Source organism: Sorghum bicolor, chromosome 10 (genome assembly GCF_000003195.3).
Source record: "Sorghum bicolor cultivar BTx623 chromosome 10, Sorghum_bicolor_NCBIv3, whole genome shotgun sequence".
In the NCBI taxonomy this organism is placed as follows: Eukaryota; Viridiplantae; Streptophyta; class Magnoliopsida; order Poales; family Poaceae; genus Sorghum; species Sorghum bicolor.
In genome coordinates this window covers 16,103,408-16,118,608 of record NC_012879.2, presented here as the reverse complement: position 1 = coordinate 16,118,608, position 15,201 = coordinate 16,103,408, and the positions used below count along the sequence as shown (strand labels likewise).

The following is a 15,201-nucleotide window of genomic DNA, read 5'->3' as shown; positions in this document are numbered from 1 at the left end:
AACTATTATTCTAGTATTGTTTCTTAGTATATTATTCTAGTGTATTACTTGACTTAAAATATTCTAGTATTATTTTTAGAGCACTCCAACACTTTCATTTGTAGTAGTACTAGTAGTAGTATATAAGTCTCTAATATATATTCTAGTAGTGTTTACCCACCAAATTTATTCTAGTAGTGTTTTGTATATATTATTGTTTGTACTATTATTCTAGTATTGTTTTTTTAGTATATTATTCTAGTGTATTACTTGGCTTAAAAGATTCTAGTATTATTTTTAGAGCACTCCAACACTTTCATTTGTAGTAGTATATAAGTCTCTAATATATATTCTAGTAGTGTTTACCCACCAAATTTATTCTACTAGTGTTTTGTATATATTACAGTTTGTACTATTATTCTAGAATTGTTTTTTAGTATATTATTCTAGTGTATTTCTTATCTTATATAGAATATATATACATATATATATGGTTGCAAACATAGAAATGACTGACCGTCCTCATGATGATCCTGATTATATGGAAGATGTCATTCAAAATATGATCGACGACGGTAGTCAGTACTTTATTGATTACCACGAGATCATGCAAGGCAATCCGACTGAGCAACAAGAGGGCAATGCCCCTGAGCAATAAGAGGGCAATGCGCCTGAGCAACAACTTGTCGTGCAACAAGAAGAAAATACTGGCGAGGTATGTAAATGTAAACATATATAATTAATGCATCTCTTACATTAGGTTTTAGACTTACTTGGTTATTAATTTAGTATTTTTGTTTCTATATCTACGTGTAGCCTTCTGGATCGACCTCTACGGGGAGAAGCGTACCTCCACGAGGGCCAAAGAAGCCGTTGGAGGGCCGCTATGTAATCTCTGAGTTTGAGATAGCTACAGGCAGACCACTTAGTGAACATGCAAATAAATATGTTAGTCACTGTGGATATCTTGTGAGAGATCAAATACCGATTAATGCTCGTGAATGGAGAGAAAAGCGAGGTGCTCCTGAGATCAGTTTTGTCTCTAATCGTGACAAGGAGTTAGTTTGGAAAGCCGTCACAAACGTTTTCACCTTCGACACCAACGATGAAGAGTTGAAGGTGCGAATTTATGACTGGACTATAAAAGATGGCAGTACTGTTCCAGAATTGGAAGAAGACTTTGTACAATAAATTTGTCAAGAAAAACGAGACTCCAAATTTCAACCTCAAGCAATAGGTAAAGCTGAGGGCCTTCTGGGATGACTTCGTGCAATACAAAACATCAGAAGAAGGCGAGGAACGAGCCATTAGAAACAAAGAGAATGCAAGTAAAAAGACATACCACCATCATATGGGATCAGGTGGTTATAAGAGTGTTGTTCCCAAGTGGGACCGAATGGAACAGGAGATGTTTGCTAGGGGGGTCACACCCGAGACAATAGCAAAGATTTAGAGCGAGCGCTCTAAGCATTGGTTCTACGGTCATGGGGGAAGCGTGGACCCAGACACCGGGGCGCTAGTTTGGGGCCAAGAAATCTCTAGAGCAGCACAGAGACTAGTTTGTGCACGAAAGGCAGTTCAGTCTGGTGAGTTCAGGCCTAATAGGGAGAAGGATGAACTCACCTATGCGCTCGAAAATTCGGAGCACGGTGGGCGTACGAGAGGCTATGGGGCAGTTCCATGGCTCCAATCATTCCAAGCCGATCAAGATACCTACAGAAGCCGCCAGAGAAAGAAGGATGAGGAGGCAGAGCAGATCCGCCGCCTGGAAGCTTTTGTTCTGCAATCAGAAGAGCGCGAGAAAGCTCGTGAAGAATGGATGCAGGCGGAGATTAAAAGGCAAGTGCAAGCAGCACTTAGTCAAATGACGAAAGGGCAAGGTACATCACAGCCTGAGGTCAACGTTAGCCCCCCAGGCCAGTTGAAAAGTAGCTACGCATCCACGAAAGTACCAACCATTCAGGATGACACGAAGCTACACTTCCCCGTGGATGATGTCACAGAGGCTTTTACTACCTGTGAGCTGCATGTACCAGATGGGAATGCAACAAAAAAGGTGGCTATCGCTGTTGTCAACCCTATCGACCGAACGAGAACTCCAAGAATCCAAAATCGACCAGTACCTGGTAGATATGCTAGCGTCTCGGTTGATAGGGTTGAGAAAGGTTGTGGCAATGTGCCTCTAGACATAGAAGGGGGAGACGGAGAGAAGACCTTAGGTGAAGCTGAGAAGACATTTATTTGTTGGCGCAAGCGCTTCATAATTATTACTCAACATAGGTTTGTGTGTGATTTTACTTCTTATATTATTTATTATGTATTGAAATTAAAAAAAGTTTACTCACAAAACTTGTAATTGTTTTCTTTGCAGGGACTCCTCCAACCTAAGTCCAGTTCTCTCCCCAGCGCATCATAGTGCTGCGGGCGGTGACAATGCTGGATCTCCTCCAACACCTGCGGCGGCCACACCGACCCCGCCACCGCCTCCACCACGGTCTCCACCTCCTCCACCGAGGTCTCCAACTCCTCGACCGCGTTCTCCAACACCGAAAAGATCGGCCCCACCACCTCCACCGCCTGCACCACCCTCTCCAAAGAGTACACGGTCGGTCCCCTCGCCTCCAAAGCGAGGTATTCAGAAGCGGTCCGCCCAAGAACGACCGAAGTCATCGGTCCCACCTCCAAAGAAGGCTGCCTCAGCAAAGAGAACTAAGACACTAGAAAAATTACCTTACGAAAAGAGTGAAGAGGAGGTAATTGCTGCATCCAAAGCTGAGGTGAAACAATTTTTTGATAAATTGAAGGAGGATAGAAAAAAACGGCTAAACCTAGAAAAGCCGTACTTTTATGTAAAGCCATCGGAACTAAGGCAGAAGGTGGCGGACCAGCAAAAGAAGCAACGCGAAGCTCAGAAAAAGCCAGCACTTTCGGACTATGAGCGGTCTCTGGTCAAGTCTTCACAGCCTAGAAAGAGAGTAGGAAAGGGGGTCCCACAGCTCGGAGAAGTATCAAAACCGGTGCCCCCTTTGATTGTGCCAAATCAATACGGCTCAAATAAAGACTTGATGCCAAAGAAATCCTTAGCGTTGTCTGAGCTAGACTCGCTTGAGCGTTACTTTGGACAGAGCGGTTTAAATATGGAAGAAATTGTCGCCATTCTTGGATGCCAAACATTTAAAAAAGCTGAGGTAGTTGATCAATGGAGGGCAAGATATGAACCGGGCAGGAGTCTATTCGACCCTCAGCGTTTACATGAGCTCAGCACACAAATGTTTGCAATAAACAAATGTTGCATTGAGGCATCGAAAAGGGGAGAGAATTGGATTTCTGTTCGTATTAGACAACATCACTACTTCTGTGGAGATGACCTCATATACGTGCAGTTTGAAGAATTGCACCAATTATGTCACCTCGACGCTCTCGACAAATCTCTTGTCAGCTGCTTTTGTCTGTAAGTATTTTTTTCTTTTTATTATACTTCTAACTTCTTTAATTACATGTATATAATTCTTACACACTTAGGATTTGTATGTATATATGCAGGCACCAAATGAGAGAGCTTAGAATCAGAAATGACAATAGTATTGGGTTCGTTGACCCTTATATTGTTTTCAAAGCTCCGCAGGCAGTGTGGACAACAGCTCATGAGATAGAAGTCTGCACCAATCTTATGAGGTTCTTTGTGAACCAAAAAGAAAAACAACAAATACTCTTCCCCTTCAACTTCGAGTGAGTTATATAATTATTAAGTGTATACATATTTTATTTTAATAATTATTACTCGAGACAAGTTTTATATAGTTATATATAGGCCTGACTATATATATGTGTGTAAATAGCTTTCACTGGATACTCATGATCATTGAAATTCCCAAGAACCGGTTGATAATCTTTGACTCAATGAGAAAACCACAAGAAAAATATCAACAAATGGTAAACATTATTCAAAGGTACGTAATGTCGATCTCAGCTAGAAGAATATCATAATATGACTCTGTAATTATTAGTTCACGATCCACAATGGCTGTGTGTAGGGTTTGGAAAAGATTCATTCACTGTGAACATCTCAATTTATGTAAAGCGCCGCTTAACATAATACATCCACAAGTAAGTTCTACTAGCTAGCAAACTTTCGCTAACTTTTAGCCTTCTTATTGTCGTGGTCGTGAATATTATATATATATATATATATATATATATATATATATATATATATATATATATATATATATATCGTACAATGGTGTTTAAGACAAGAAGGGGGAAACAATCTATGTGCATATTACGTGTGCAAATTCATGATGGCACAAGTCAATCAAACACCCACAGAGACGCTCAGAGTACGTTACATGTCACTTTTCATTATCTCCTGAATTATATTGAATAACTTAGATAACTAATATCTTTTTTATTTATTTCAAATTAAAGACGGAATGGTTGAGGGAAAAGGTCATACAGAAAGACCGAATCAAAGCTATCCAAGAGACGATAGCAGGATTTCTCCGCGAGCAAGTGATCAATCCAAACGGCGAGTTTCACTTCAACGGCAACGAAACTCTTATTCCAAACAATGATGATCATTTTGTATCGTTTTTAGATATTGGGAGAAAAAACTCTATGTATATATGTGTTACGAATTTTGTACTTATAAAACTATATATATAAAGCTTTTTACATATCTATTTAATTTTTGATGTGGCATATTCATTTTATTATAGGCAAAGCTTAATTACAAAGCTAAGCCTATAATTTTCATTTATATATGCTTAATATGCGTGTAATATAAATATATTATTGTATCAGCAAAAATATGTATTGAAAAACCTATTATTATTATATATAAAACAATAAACAGAACCGAAGAAGTGAACAAAAAAAAGAAACCCTTAACACCGGTTGGTAATACCAACCGGTGTTAAAGGGTCCTGCAACGTGGCAGCCTTGACAGGACCCTTTAACATCGGTTGGTATTATGAACCGGTGTTAAAAGGGGGGGGCTTTAGCCCCGGTTCCCCGAACCGGGACTAAAGGATGGGCCTTTAGTTCCGGAAGGGCAGCACCGGCTCGGGAACCGGGGCAACAGGCCCTTCCCGACCGGTGCTAATGCCCGAACGTGTGCCAGTGACTAGAGTATTCCTTATCCAATTTCCTTGAAATTTCTACAGCACTTTCTATCATAAGTGTACAGCGTGCACACCAAATTTCAAGCCATTCCAATAAAATTTGATCACTCAAACACAGACTTGATCTCAGCTAGCTCAGATTCTCAATGTTGGACAAATTTCAAGCAATTGAGCTATACTTCTTCAATTTGAATCAAACTTGAAAAAGACTTGCTTGAATACTTTCACAAGACATATATCCATTCAATCTACTTACTAAATGTCATCTTATGAACTTATCCAACTCAAATCAATCCAAACTTGATTACTAATTATTTAATCCATTCAATCATCTTATAGCAAGCAACATTGCATATTTATCCAATTCAATCAACTCATATGCACCCAAACGAATGTGATCAATAAAGATATACCTTTGTTAGCTCATGATCTCATTTGCAAGCTTCAACTCATGTAATTGCAAGCCATCAAACAATCTAATAAATTACCACAACTTGAATATTTGCACTTGTATGTTGTAGCACATTTGGACTTCCTTTTCTTATCATGGCATTGGGTTTGGATGTGCACTAGGCTTTAATTCTTAACTCAATCATATAATGAACAATTATAGGATCAATTGAATCAGGCCTCCAATGCCGATGGTACCTACACATATTCATCCACTTTTTGATGGTACCCAAACTAGTTTGGGTCCTCTCAAGTTAGGAGCAACATACTTAGGCATAGCCTTAGTATGAATAGTGAGATGTTTTGCAATAGCAACCATAGAGGTACCATTACCATCCTTTCTAAGCATTTTATGATTATTAATTAAAATAGGCTTAGAATTATTACCTAGGGGACATGAATGAGCCATGTGTCCCCTTTCCCGGCATGAGTAGCAACTTCTTTTGGATTGAGCCTTTTCTTCCTTGCTCGTGTGTTGCTTCTCATTGCCTTGCCTCTTGGGAGTTGCTTGAGCCTTCTTCTCAAGCTTGGTAGGACACTTCGAGGCAAAGTGTCCATCATCCTTTCTCATCATCTTGGTATCTTGGATTTGCATTGGATGCCTTGTTCTTCCACCCCTTCTTGTTTTCTTTTTGTTCATTATCAAGTCATCATCATGATGGTTGATCTTGACTTGAACTTGGGGCTTCCTTTCTTGCTCAACTTGTGGCTTAGGTTGAGGCTCTTCTTGTTGCTTCACCAATTGCTTGGTTGGGCACATTGAGGTGAGATGACCCCAAGTGCGGCACTTGAAGCACTTGACATGCTTGAGCCTCTCTTCTTCTTTCATCTTCTTGAGCTTCAGTTTGTTTGGACAACCATTAGCAAGATGTCCCATTTCATGGCACCGATAGCACATGAAATGAGAAAGCTTTCTCTTCTCTTGCTTTCTTTTGCCCTTTGTCATCTTCTCCTTGAAGCCAAGGCCACACTTGTCACCATAGATTCTTTGAGTCTTCAATATATGCTCAAAGGTGACTTTTGAGTTATAGCACCTCTCTAGCTTGTTGCTCAAATTCTTCACTTGTTCATTGAGCTTATTGTTCTCCTTCAAAAGGTTAGTCTCACAAGACATAGAAGTAGAACAAGCATCTATATGTGAAGAACATGGCATAGATAATAAATCATCACAAGAGGTGGATACATGCTTCTTGCCTACGTCACAAGGGTTAGTAATAATATGTGATTGATCATTTGACCCAAGTGATGAGCTCTCACTAGTTTTAGTTTCTTCATTAGAAATCTTCTTAGTGAGAAAAGCATGGTCTTGTACCAAGTTATCATGAGCAACACAAAGTTCCTCATGAGTCAATTTCAGCTCCTCATGTGAACAAGTAGTAACATAAAGTAGATGCTTTTGTTGTTCACATGTGGTCTTTAGAAATGAGTTTTCATTTTTCAATTTACTTGTTTTCGCCATCTCATTTCTTAAAGCTTTGGTGAGTCTACATACAGGCTCAAAATTTAGATCATCACAATCAACAATCACACCTCCAATAGATACCTTGCTGTCACCGTGAGACATGGAGGAATGTGATGAAGTGGATGAGCTTGTAGAAGCATCACTCTCATAGCCGTCATCTTCATCCTCACTTGACCATGAGGTGGAGCAATCCTCCACAACCGCCATGTTGTGGTCATGCTCAACATCCTCACGTGCATCCACCTTTGGCACATCATCTTCTTTGGTGATCGCTCCATATTTCTCATTGAGATAACTCCAAATCTCATGAGCGGACTTCATATCCATGATCTCACCAAATATGTTATCTTTCATGGATGAATAGAAGATGTTAGTAGCTTGGTAGTCGAGATGTAGACATTTCTCTTGTGCTTGAGTTAGATTCTCTTCATTCAACACATGAGAAAACCCTACATCTACCATCCACCACATTTGAGGAGAAATAAACTTAAAATTGTATGTCATCCAATTTCTCCACTGTGCAAAGTGTGTGCCATCAAAAATGTGTGGACACTCAACATCTAGCCAATAAGCCACCATCCTCTCGGGTCGGTGAAGCCACAAATGAGAGACCTAGCTCCGATACCACTTGAAGGGTCAAGATGGCGGACTAGAGGGGGGTGAATAGTCCTTTCTAAAATTTATTACGCTGTCTAACCGAAACAAATGTGGAATTAAAACTATCGGTCTAGCCAAGACTACACCCCTCTATCTAAGTTCTCTAGTACCTTGAAAAGATCCTAAACAAGCAAGCAAGATGCTACCTTAGCAAGAGCTCACCTAACCAATTCTAGGAGCAAGGTCAGACAAACCTATGCCACTAGTACTTTGCAAGACCAGGGAGCTCCTACACAACTAGTAAGCAAAAAGCACAAAGCTCCTAAGCTCACTAGCAATGCTCAATAACAAGGCAACCAATGCCAAATTATAGAGCGCAAATTACTTAGCTACACAAACTAAGCAATGTGACTAACAAGGTTACATAAACCAAATTAGTCACGCAAGGGAACTACTTCTAGCTACACAAGCAAGAAGGTAACTAGCAAGCTACACAAGCTAACTAGTTACAAGAGCAACTGCACAAGCACAAATATATGAATGTAAATACAAGCTTGTGTTAGGGACTTTCAAACCAACCGGAAGAACAATGTTGACACGATGATTTTCTCCCGAGGTTCACTTGGTTGCCACCAAGCTACGTCCCCGTTGAGACAAGCTCCAAGGTTGCCGCCGGTCCTCTTGCTAGTGGTGACCCGCAAGTCACACTCTCCCACGTGGAGTGCTTACCACAAGCTCTAGCACTTGACCCGACCGGACCACTTGTCGCTCTTCACGTCTCGCTCAACTAGAGTTGCTCTTTGCGATCCTGGCGGGGTGAGCACCGTACCCCTCACAATCTCTTCTCCAGAGCACCGCACAATCTCCTTGCGTTCTTCGACGGAGTCACAAGCCACCAAGCCATCTAGGAGGTGGCAACCTCCAAGAGTAACAAGCACCACTGGCTTGCAACACGAACACCTAGTGCCACTCGATGCAATCTCTCAAAGCAACGCACTAGAATCGCTCACTCACACAATCGGATGATCACTATCAAGCATATGTGAGTTAGATGCTTTACTAGCACTCCCCAAGCATGGACACTAAGTCCCAAGGGTGCTCAGCAACTGCCAAGGTCGGCCACCACTTCTATTTATAGCCCCAAGGGCTAAACTAGCCATTGCCCCTTCACTGGGCAAAACACGTGGGCACCGGACGCTCACAGGGAGCCACCGGACGCTCAACCCCCAGCGTCCGGTGCTCAGGCATCAGCCACATGTCACTAGCCGTTTGAACTCGACCGTTGCTGCCAACGGCTACTGCGCACGCGCGCCTGCACAGCACCATCGGACGCTCTACTCCGTCACACCAGACGCGTCCGGTGCACACCGGACTCGTGCGCAAAGAGCTCCGCAAACTCACAAGGTCACCGGACGCGAGCCACCGGACGCATCCTGAGCGTCCGGTGCTCACCGGACTCATGCGCAGAGAGGGTCGCCAAACCGCCCGCACACCGGACGCTGAGCACCGGACTCACTCCGGTGCGTCCAGTGCACTCTGCACACCAGCGTCCGAGAAATACTCCCGTAACTTCTCTAAATTTCCCACCGACGCAATAGAAAATAAGCACTAACTTTTCTCAAAAGCGCCGAATAAGCTCGGCGGGAGGGAGAGAGGAACCCACACCCCTCTCAACCCTAGGAACTCCACCTCCTTTGCAAATGTGCCAACACCACCAAGTGTAAACCACCATGTCCAAGTGTGTTAGCATTTTCACAAACATTTTCCCAAAGAAGTTAGCCTCTCAACTTGCCACGCCACTCGATCCTAATACGTATGCAAAGTTAGATCGCTCAAGTGGCACTGGATGACCAATATGCAAACAAGTTTGCCCCTCTTGATAGTACGGCCATCTATCCTAAATCCGGTCATAAACTTCTCTACACACCTATGACCGGTGAAATGGAAATGCCCTAGGTTATACCTTTGCCTTGCGCATTCCATTCCATCTCCTCCAATGTTGATGCAACACATACACCAACCAATCACCAAATGATATGATCCACTTCATATCATCACGTGACCGTATTGGTTCACCGATCTTGACCTCACTTGCTCTTCACCGTTGCCTCGGTCCATCGGCGCCAAGTCTTGCTCAAGCTTCACCATCACACGTGGTCCCTCGCTTCAAAGCCTCCGACTTGCCCTTCACTCTTGCAACCGGTCCATCAAGACAAGCCTCATCTTGATCTTCTCCACCTTGGGCACATGACTCCATGTCATATCTCATATGCAATGAGCTCCTTCATCATCACATAATCACCTGTGGACTAATCTCCTATGTATCTCACATAAACACTATTAGTCCATCTAAGTTGTCACTCAATTACCAAAACGAAACAAGGATCTTTCACTCGGGGGGACTTTTTGCACGCGCTCAGCCAGGCTCGGGGGAAGAGCAGGGAACCAAACAGAGAAAGGCTGCATCTAGGGAGCCTGGTTCGCCCATATGCGGGCAACCAAACACGCCCTTAGCAGTCTTTGCAGCTTCACGACGGATATTAGCGAATCCAAGTCGACGAGGCGTGCTTTCTATGGGTGTGTTTGGTTTGATTCCTATATTAGCCTGGCTAGCCCAACCAAACCTGGCTAGCACAAGCCTGCCTCTAGCAAGGCAAGACCTGTTTGTTTGGTTATGTGTGTTGCTAAGCCCGGCTAGAATAAGTTTGTGTTTGGTTGGTTGATTTAGATTGTATACAATCACCTTTTCTTTGAACGGGTGAGTTTACCCTCTCTGAGTCATTTTGTAGAACAACTAGTGGTCATGTTCATTTGCTCCCCTTCTTCTACACCTATCCCTGCTCCTTGGTCGGCGTGACGGAGCCCTCGAGGACGAGGCCACCCTTTGGCACTCCCTCTCCTCCTTCGCTTCACCACAATCGCCTCCATCTTGGCCGTGACGGTGAGGCACCGACAACTGGAAGCCACCGGCGACCTCATCGCGTTGCTGCGTGGCGCCGGACCTCCATCCCGACCTCGCCTCCATCTCGACCTCCACATCGCCTCCATCCCGACCTCGCCTCCATCTCGATGTTGCGTGGCGCCCGACCTTCGGGCTACGGCGGGACCACTACGCCGCCGGAGCCATCGTCATACACCGCCCTCCACATCGTCAGCGACATCGTCGCGCTCCTGGACGCCCTCCACCTCGCGGTGCAGGCAAGTCGTGGGGTCGAGCGGCGCGGGCAAGTCGACACTGGTCGACATCCTCGCCACGCGCACGACACCGACGCAGGGGCGGCTCCTGCTCAACGGCGCACCGCTGCGGTCCACGTCGAAATCCGGCTACGCTCGCTCGCTCGCCCCGGATCCAGCAACGATGTTCGGCGACTCCGACGGATCCAAGGACGCCAGCGCAGCCGCGCCGGGTCCAACCCGACGCAGCCGCCCTTCCCCGACCTACTTTTGTCGCCGCCATCGTCGGAGCTGCTACTGTTGTGGCAGCAGATGGAAAGGAGGAGAAGCACCGGAGGGAGAAAAAGAAGTAGAAGACGCTGACGGAAACTCCTTCAAGAGCTAGCTCTGGCTTGATTAGGATCGAACCACCGATTTGACCGTTCAATCATGGCCAGGCTCCAGGCGTACGGCTGGCTCTGTTTAGCCAAGTCCCAGACCCAGTATAGCCAACCAAACACTTAAAAACTGGCCCAATTGAACCATGACCAGGCTGGGCTGCCAACCAAACACATCCATAATGGGCCACATGTGGTGCACAGGTGGGGCTCGGGAAGTAATTGGGCTTCATTGGGTTCCTCTCCGGGCTCCTCCGGCGAGGCCATTCCGCTTTCGCCCGCCGCTTTCTCTGCTCCTGCGGCGGCTCGGCAGACGAGGGTGCGGCTTGCGCGGCGGCCGGCGGCCGTCGGCCTACCAGTAGTCTTGCCGGTGGTGCACGTAACAGCCACGCTTTCGTCGGCAGCCAGGAAGCAATGATGCTCAACGGATATCTGCTCATCACAATTGGTACGCTTCCGTTCCTTTCAAGATCCAATCTTTCTGATTTCATACAACCGTACCCAAATTGGTTGAGATCTGCGTGTGATTGCTGAAGCTTATGGATGCGTGTGTGGTTTAGGGCGTCTAAGTCGGTATTGTTAAAAGAAATTGACCAAATAAACAGATATAGTTTCATCATAATTTTATTACAAGATAATGGTAGCAGTTCCCCGTGTGCTTACTTCGGATCCACCATTGGAATAATGAATATAGGATCTGGATACATAATCACACAGTGCTTCGCACTGCAGCATTGGGTGTGTTTGGTTTGAGGAATGATGTGGTCTATCATTTTCTCACACCTCACTTTTTTGTTTGGTTTTTGAGATGGAATGAGTTGATCCATCAGGTCATTCTTCAGAAGCTAATAATTAGTATATGCATGAAGAATAGTCTGATTCCACCAAAATTCATGTTGCAACACCTCATATAGCATGAGCTGGTTCCTCAAATCAAACAGACCCTAAAATTTTAATTCGGAAATGTGCAATAATAGATATGACCCCATGTAATGTACAAAAGAAACCTACTATAGCTCTGATTAATGACTGTTGGAACCAAATCACAGGTTTGGGGCTAGATTCAGATTTATTAGTCTTGCCACGAACCATGGCAGGTTGGGGATACATATAGGGTAGTATATTTGGTCCTTAAGAAAGGATTACAACATATTATAGAGATGCTAAAGTAAATGCTAAAGCAAGATAAGAATAATGATAAGGGCTAACACAGCCACCAACTACTCTATAATCTATATAAGTATCCTAAGTAGATAAGCACAAAACTCATGCTTTCATTCTCCATAAATTATTTTTACCTTCCACCTGAGAAGCTTGACATTGTGCCAACACTCATTGCCAGCTGTGGGTATGAAATCAAGGAAGGATCGAATCCCCTATTTTCCATAAAGGCTAGCATGCTGATGCTTATATCTGATGGTGTGAACTCTGGCAACTGCATGTCACCATTAAGGTATTGAATTACAAGATGCATTCTAGGCCTTGCACTAGCAAATGGTTGTGAGCACAAGAGCCCAAGTTTTAAAACCAGGCACGCCTCATCTATGTTGCAGTCTTCTAGCCTCTTGTCTATTGTCTCTACCAATGATCCTTGCTGCCAATGGTCAAGTACCCAATCAACCAACATAATACGCTCACCTAGCTCATTTTGCTTAACAGGCCTATGCCCACATGTCACTTCAAGAAGGAATGTGCCAAAAGCAAAAACATCTGTAAGTGGGGATGCCTTACCCATGCGTACCAATTCTGGGGCCAGGTAACCCATGGTGCCAACCACACGTGTGGTCTGTGGGTCTGTGCCACGGTTATATGACTTTGCAAGGCCAAAGTCTCCTAGCCGTCCATTGAATTTGCTATCAAGAAGCACATTGCTTGCTTTGATGTCTCGGTGGATTACAACTTTGTCCCACTTATCATGAAGGTAGAGCAAGCCACATGCAGCTCCTTTTATGATGTGAAACCTTGTAGCCCAATCCAGTGAAGGTTTGTCATGTTCACAATATAGGAACTTGTCAAGACTACCATTTGGCATGTAGTCATATACCAAAAGAAGTTCACCTTTTCGCCTGCAATAGCCTAGTAACTGCACGAGATTTCGGTGTCGAAGGTGGCCAATGCTAACGATCTCCGTGATGAACTCTTTTGTTCCTTGTTTTGAGTCATGTGACAACCTCTTCACTGCAATTTCTAATTTAGATGTTGGAAGTATGCCTTTATACACCTTCCCAAATCCTCCTGCACCCAGCACATTCTTATTCTTAAATCCTTCAGTGGCAAGGAACAAATCTTTGTACGTGAACCGATGTGGCCCAAACTCAACCTCCCAATCTTCCTGTAGCTCATCATTTGCCAATTTCCTCCGTGCAAATAAAATAATGGCGGTTCCAGTAACAAGGATGAATGATGCAATGGCTGTTGGAAGAACAATCATTAGGACCTTTGATGGTGACCTTGAGCCAACACGAGGTAACTTTGGCAGCTTGGTGATGTCAATCTCTGGAGTTGTATTGCCCATACTGAAGCTCCAACCGAGCAAGCAATATCTTGAGTTAATTACTCCAGTTGAAGATGAGAATCCAACATATGCTGTATCTGTGAGAACTGTTGAGAGATTGTAGAGGGCTGAGACTAGTGGCTTACTAGGTTTAGCCATTTTAATGGGAGCTAAGGTTACATCGATCTGTGCGGTCCCTCCATCATATTCCACCCACACCTGCATCACCTCACCACTAATGAGTGACATGTTCTTGAACATACCATTTTTGTTGTTGTAGAAACCAGCACCCTGGGATTGTACAGAGTGGAGACTATTAATATTAATACCAATATGGTTGTCGTTGATATCCTTGAACTCGCTGTTTTGTATGGTGTCAAGCTCAACTGCAAAGATATGGTTGCTTGCATTGCCGTTGTTCTGATCATTGAGGAGTCCTAAGTACTGGGCTGGAAATGCACCAGAGAAATTCTTGTTTGTTGTGACTAAGAAGGCCATGCCATCTGCACTCTTGTCAGGGTAGGCAGAGAGGATGCTGAAGATGAAGCTGACTGAGAAAGATTTCACATTTCCACCAGGTGACTTGTGGAAGTGCAGAGGAGTTGGGTAGAATGCATGGCCTTTGAGATTAAAGCTACCGTTGGTTAGCTCAAGGATTCCATCAGGTTTGATTGTGGCAGTGCCATCTAGGCTGATATTTGCTTCTCTGAAGCTGGAGTAGATGAATTGATCATCAGCGTCGATGAAAGATGTAAGTTTGAAGCTGGAAAGGTAGAGAAGTTGGCATAGAATGAGCCACTTATGTTTCTTTTCAGGCATGGGTGTAACTTCTGGTAGTTCAAGAAAGATGCAAGAGCAAAGTATTTTCTAAGCTACTTGGAGGTCTCAATTTGTGGCTAATATATAGTGGAATTGAACTGGTAAGGTGTTTAGTGTTTACTTTTCTTCCAACATATATGGCATTCAATAAGAGTCACTGTCAGTGGATGTTGAATCAGTACAATTAACTATTTGTTCTGGTTCGAACATTTGCTGGATACTTTGACCTGTTGATTTTTTCTTACATTTCCTTTGAATGTTTCATATTGTGAGGACTTTTTTCTCTTAATCTACTAGAGTAGGCTCTCTTGGTTCTTGCTACCTTACAGTCTTTTTTTATGGATGGGTAGCTATCACGTCTTTTAGCACTGCTATCATAGTTGATTTTCATAGCTTAACATAAGGTTGATCAACATGGTCACGTATTTCTGTCTCTTGGAACAATTTCTTGAGAATGAAATTTCCTTGTCCATTGTCTATATGTCCCAGTTAATAGGAATATGTCAAGAAATGCATGTTGTGCTAGGATTTTTGTTGAATTTACGATCACTGCTTTCAATTCCACTGATCTCACTGATCATGTCTGTGTCTGTCATGTCTGCTCCCTGTGTTTAGTTTATCTAGATATTGGCCAGTTAATATGGTCGAAATAAATTTATTATCAACTTATTCATACTTTTTTATGTATGATATGAATTAGTTCTTGGCCTTATGATCTAGTGTGTT

The 15,201-nt window shown here is 43.6% G+C and overlaps 1 protein-coding gene across 1 annotated transcript; it reads right to left on the bottom strand.

The window, feature by feature from the left end:
- Window positions 12,208–14,545, bottom strand: LOC110430773 (L-type lectin-domain containing receptor kinase IV.1-like). The gene has a single exon (XM_021448714.1). The coding sequence runs from the start codon at window positions 14,473–14,475 to the stop codon at window positions 12,457–12,459; it is 2,019 nt and encodes a 672-aa protein (XP_021304389.1). The 5' UTR covers window positions 14,476–14,545; the 3' UTR covers window positions 12,208–12,456.

Coding starts and splice junctions, on each gene's coding strand:
- LOC110430773 (XM_021448714.1), bottom strand. CDS start 14,475: ATGCCTGAAAAGAAACATAAGTGGCTCATTCTATGCCAACTTCTCTAC.